Here is a 6,135-nt window from a genome sequence, read left to right on the forward strand (position 1 = left end):
GTCAATAACAGAATTGAGCAACTTGTATCCACATCTAGTTCTATCTTGGAGTCTGTAAGCAACGTGTGTAAATTAATAAGATTCATATGCACCTTTTGGCCCTTCTAGTGGGTTTTGAAAATTCAAACAATCTTTACAGCAGATTTTCATGCGTCCTTCTTGGTTGGACTTCTGCCCTCTTCATTGATATCATATATTCACAGCAGATTTTTAAGATCATACATTAATTGATGTGAACGTCATATTATTCAAGAACATAAAAATAAAAAGTATGGCAGTGTCTTCACCATAGAGGAAGATAATGTACAAATATATATATTTGTACACATTTGATAAGATGCACAAAAGGGGAGATTAGATTAGATAAAAAATTTACAAGGAAAGAAAGCAGACAAGCAAATGAAATAAACACAGAGAAAAAGAGCATGGAACCTCTTTTATCTCATAGCTAGCTACATTCTATATAATTAACATAGCTTTTTATTTCTTGATGTTGAGGTTAATTAGTTAATTAAAGCCTTTTCTCATGAACTCTTTTCCCGATCTACCTTGGCGTGCGACATATGAAGTATTTTCAGCTAAAAGGCATGAACTAGAGCTGGCGCTGGTGAAACTTGAACGTTTGGGTTGATTTCTTCATTCTCCTCTTCATCTTCCTCTGCTTCCCACATGAAGCTAGCGAAGGCCCCCAACACCATGCTGCATGTACACATTCATAATATAGTTATATATATTAAGAAGAGTATTGACTTGTAATTTTAATTTTGAGTTTCCAGTCTGATCATGGGATTAAGTAGTGATATATGTTTGGTTGACAAGAAAACTACGTTCAACAAAAAGAAAAAGTTTCGAAATCGAACAAAATTTCTTGCACTTTGTTCAATCAAACTCGGCTATGCAAAAACGAGTAATGTTACAAACATCAAATTAAACCTCAAAAGTTTGGATCTAACTAACGATTGATGTGATTGTATTTCATTTTTATTATCATTTGGAAGTTCGAATCTCATTTATGGTTGGCCATTTTGCCATCTAATTTGTCTCTCTTCGCCAAAACTTAGTAGTAATCTTCGATAATGTATCGATATCATTGTCGTCAACAAGATCTACCGACATCTTAACAGAGTCTAGACTGGCTCGACAATACTTCTTCTATTTTCTTCTCTGTTTTTTTTTATAAAAGTAAGAGTCTAGACTCGAACTTGGGTGCACGGTACCGGCTCACTACCTTGGCCAACAGGGCAAACCCGCGTTTGCATGTAACTTGTATATTTTTAACAACCAAGCAAAGATAGATAAAAATAACATACCAATCGTCAGGGGAAGCAGAAACGGCCTGATCAAAGTAAGACTTGGCTCTCTCCTCGTCTCTGTGCGTCTCCCAGATCAGCTTTGCGTACAGCGACAACAAGTCGCCATCTCCAGGGCTCGCCAATATGGCTCTGCAATAGCACTCTTCAGCTCCCGCCACATCCTTCTCCACCTTCAGTCATCCAATTTCACATAAAATCGAAAGTCAAATTTCATTTCCTTGCTAATTTTATTTCCACAAAACTATAATTAATTTAATTAATTACCTCATGCAAGAATTTTCCGTAGTTTCTCAGAAGCAGAGGGTCATCGGGATTTGACTTTAGCATTTCTTGATAATAATCTCCGAGCTTTTTCTGCTCGCCTTCGTCGACTGTCGACAAAGCGTTGACTCCACGATCTCCGCCAGGAAACCGCTGCTTCTCCGCAGGAAAAGCGGGCGATTTCGCCGCAAAATCGTTCTCCGATCTGAGAATGTCGCTCTCCGACCGAGCTCTCCGGATCATTTTATCTCTCCGGTGATTGACGTCGAGATGAAGAGAGATCCTTGGAGATCCGACGGTGCTCCTCGGGCCGGAGAAAACGCTGGACAGCGAGTCGTTTCGGGAGAGGGACACTCTGGGCGAACCGGGCACGGCCGGCGACTGGGCCGAAATCGAACCGGTTCGGATCATTACAGCTTCCATAACTGCTTAATGAAGCTTTTGTTTTGCTTACTTTTCCAGTGTTGAGCAAAGTGAGAGTTTATAATTTCTGCTTTTTGGGTGGAGGCCCGTGAGAAGGCGTATATATAGTTCGTCTTCGCCGTTGGATGCGCTGACGGAGTTGACTTGGGGTCCTACGAGATGAGGACACGTGTGGTGGTGCACGTGAGGGTGGCTAGTGAGTAGGCAACTCCGATGGAATAGGCGGGAAGAGCGTGATCGGGTAATGAACGAAACTAAAAGCAGTGTCAAGTGCCAAGTGCAGGTGTCGGGACAAATCTTGTGGGTCCCATTTGTACGGACTGTGTTCCGCTTAAACCATTTTTTTCTTGTCCAAACGGCTTACTCAAGCGATATGCCGTGTTGAAAATCTAAGCAGATGAATCAAATCCATTAGGTTATCAAATAATACTACAATTTAGCATTGTAGCAATTTGATGTTTGTAGCTGTTTAAAAGTTAAAATTTGTTGGTTTATTTTCTTTTTGATTCTCAAGTTAATCGCTATATTTACGGAGGCAATTAGTGAAAGAAAATATATTTAACTCTCAAATTGCTTACTTTACTATTGCAATAGATTTGGTCTACATCTTGCCTCAAACAAGAAAAATTCATCGATTTGTCATTTCTTTGAGTCGATAAATTAGTTCGGAAGAAAAAAAAAAAAAGTGCTAATGTTTGGTCCTAATCTTGACCTTGAGGCTCAAGCAGACATCGAGTGTATTTTGTTAATTATAATGGTGCCTTTCCATAAGAACTACCTTTGAATTGCCAACTATGGTTGATAGAAACATACGACGACATTTTTCAAGGCACAAGCATATGTTCTGAGCAATGTTCTAAGGTTGGAAGTGATAGGTATCATCCATTGCAATTTGCATACAAGGAGATTTTGATTAAATAGTGTCACAATCTATACCTATCTATACCATGAACTGCTTATGTGCAAGAAACTTCAATCACTTAAAGCTCAATTTCGAAAAACAGATTTATGTTAAAATGTGGAAGGGAAAATCGTACCTTAAACATGTTCGAATATTAAAAATATAAGTATCACTTAACCAAGAACTAATTTATGCAAATTTACAGTGTATTAAGAGAAACAAAGTAAACCATCCATTGATTGATAATCGATGAGATCCCAATGGCAATGGGACAGAGACAGGACCGCCATCCTAGATTGTCCATCTCTATAATGAAAAGTAACTGAAATACCACGTTAGGAATGGGTGAGGCCGCATACGGTTTGGCCGCATATGGTTTGGCATAATTTCTGTGTTCCCATCCCCTGGGCCATGCTGTAAGTAAGAGACAAACCACTAAATTAAAAAGACACTTTCTCAAATTTATTAAAATTAAAAGATAATTAAGAAGTTAAAAATGCAACAGAGTCTATTCTAGTAAAAAATAGTTTTGATTTGTAGATCAGTAATTGTGGTTCTAACTCGATGAAATCTTGATGATGTATGTGTAAAAATCTCATTTTTTATGCAGTTTAAACTATCGCTTGTAAGCCCTATATTTTTTTGATAAAAAAAAACAGAAAAAACGATGGATTTGCATGCTTCTCTAACCTGATACCGTAATTTGTTTGCAAGAAATAGGGATCCATCCCCCCTCTGCCCTTTATTTTTCTGTCTCTTTTGTTATTTTCTTCCCCACTCATTCCTTTTTATTTTTGGGTCAGAACCCACTCATGCCCGATACACTGCAACACTGCTTTTCACTCTCATCCACATCCAATGTAACTTCGGGGTAGGGTAGGGCCTGCCTGCCCGACGTTACCTCACGTTTATACTTCCCGTGGAGTTATGGTCCCATGTGACATCATGTGATAATTTCCCCTAATTTGGTACAATGCGACGCGTGCTATACTATACGGCAATTCCTAAGAAAACATGATGATTCTGGTTCAAGCCGAGCACTAAGAGCATCTCCAAAGGTATGAAATAGTGATTTCATGCTAATAATGATTCTAAATCATATGGCACATTATGCTTTTTATCACATTGTGGGTTTAGTTGCAAATTATGTTATTTACATTAACTTCAACGTGTAAGGGTTTTTTTAATCATTTTATGATCCATTTTAATATTCAACCATATGGATGTTCTAATTTTTTTTAATATATATTTAAAGATGGAAAAATCGAACCTAAGATATCAGATACATAACTAAATACTCTTAATCATGGAGCTACAACCCCTTGCCCATATGGATGTTTTATTGGTGACCTTGTAAATTACACATTTTAAAAGTTAAATGTCAAACATCGCCTTTGCTTTTGAGTTCTAACCTTTGAGAGTTGAGCAATGATCAAATTCTTGTGTGTGGGGGAAATGGTGGTGGAACACCACACCCCACAAGCAGTGGCGAAGCTAGAATTTCGTGTGTGGGGGGGGCCTCTCACAAAATATAAACAATAAAAAAATTTGAACTCACAAGACATACCAAAACATCAAAAATCATATTGTGTATTCATTGCAATCATCATTGTTCTTGACGAGTTTTCATATTTTGAAATCGTTGCATAACAACCTCGTCATCTATACTATTGGAAATGTCTCTCTCAATATATGCAACGAAGCAATCAATTATACACAAATTGAAAGATCAATTAAAATCAATAAAAAATCAAAAAAATCAAAATTTATGAACTAAAAAAAATAAAAAAATAAAAAAATATAAAAATAAAAAAGAGAACTACTGAAAAAAAACTTAAATTGAATAAATTAACCTAATTAAAACTTGATATTGAATAAATTAACCTAATTAAAACTTGATATTGAATAAACTAACCTAATTAAAATTTGATAGTTTAATATGGAGTTTGAGAGAAAAACTCACAGACAGTGTATTGAGAAAGTCTGCTTTGCTGCTTGTGTATCTCCAATAAAGGAGAAAAATGGGTTAGGATTTTATCAATTTTTGTAAAAGGGTAAATATATAATAATAAGAGCCATAAACCTTTGGAAAAAGGAAAGGAAAGTGGAGCTTGGTGGAAAGAAAACATGATTTGACTGCTGGCCCACGTGGTAAAATAAACATATTAATTTAATATAGATTATTCAATAATAGCAATACATATTACATTTTAAAAGAAAGAAAAAACGTTGAGTGGGGGCCAGTGACTGCACTGGTCCCTACTTGCCTCCGCCCCTGCCCACAAGATAAAAAAGGTCATGTGCAGCTGTGGCCTCCGAAAGATATTTTGTTCATTTTTATAGATCTTTTAGAAAGAAATGGATGAATCGGTAGAGCAGGCTTACAAGGAACTTTTAGTAATTATAATAATAATATTAATAATTTCAATGAGAGAAATTCAATCATTAAAAAAAAAAAAAGGGAGAGAAATCCAATGATCAAAATATTTTTTTGGCTCTCCAAAAATGTTGCTAAATCTCTATTTTATTTTTTATTTTTTTGCATAAAATCATATCTTAACTTGGTAAAAAAGTTAAGAATTTATGCTATGAAAAGGTCGAATAAATTGGAATAAAATAAAGCAAGTTTAACAGAATAGTTAGGAATTCATCCTCAGAAACTTCTTATCAACAAATTGTTTATTTATTCGGTAAGATTGAAGTAGGTAAGAGAGTGAATATGATATTTTATTATTTTTAAAAATAGAGCCTGATATACCTCTTCAGTTTGAAGTAGGCAATATTGCTTTGTGGGGAGAGTAGGTAAGTTTTGCCTACTCATTTGCCTCTTCTCTTTGAGCATGAAAATGCTGATGAGGCAAAGCAAATGAGGTTTGCCTATTCTTTTGCCTCTTCCCTTGGAGATGCTCTAAAGACAGATGTAGCAATTCTAAGTAGTAAACCCTTTCATCCAAATTCAAATCTCCCTCTCTATAAATTAGGTTAATTTAGTGTATAATATAACTTTTGTTAAAATAAAATAAAAAAGCAGCAAACCTTTGATAAGTCTGAAATAACAATTTGGGAGGTAAGGTTCATTATGTCATTTCATATTAGGTTTATATTTTATGGTATATGAATGAAATTCACTTGTATCGTTGAGCTTTGTAATATATAAAATTTAGAAAGTATTTTATTTTTTAGAACGCAATTGAAAATGTAAAAGTAAACGATAAAAGTATCTAACAAGTCATATAC

The 6,135-nt window shown here is 35.4% G+C and overlaps 1 protein-coding gene across 1 annotated transcript; it reads right to left on the reverse strand.

Annotated features, from left to right (window-relative positions):
* LOC18776689 lies at positions 268–2,090 on the reverse strand. Its single transcript, XM_020564817.1, has 3 exons — positions 1,578–2,090; positions 1,311–1,483; positions 268–699 (listed from the first exon to the last, which is right to left on the reverse strand). Exons 1-3 carry the CDS (start codon positions 1,995–1,997, stop codon positions 579–581), a joined length of 714 nt encoding a protein of 237 aa, XP_020420406.1. The 5' UTR covers positions 1,998–2,090; the 3' UTR covers positions 268–578.

This window comes from Prunus persica, chromosome G5 (genome assembly GCF_000346465.2).
Source record: "Prunus persica cultivar Lovell chromosome G5, Prunus_persica_NCBIv2, whole genome shotgun sequence".
Classification (NCBI taxonomy): Eukaryota; Viridiplantae; Streptophyta; class Magnoliopsida; order Rosales; family Rosaceae; genus Prunus; species Prunus persica.

Coding starts and splice junctions, on each gene's coding strand:
- LOC18776689 (XM_020564817.1), bottom strand. CDS start 1,997: ATGGAAGCTGTAATGATCCGAACCGGTTCGATTTCGGCCCAGTCGCCG. Junction 1,484..1,577: donor ACGGAAAATTCTTGCATGAG/GTAATTAATTAA, acceptor GGATGACTGAAG/GTGGAGAAGGATGTGGCGGG. Junction 700..1,310: donor TCTGCTTCCCCTGACGATTG/GTATGTTATTTT, acceptor GTGTACATGCAG/CATGGTGTTGGGGGCCTTCG.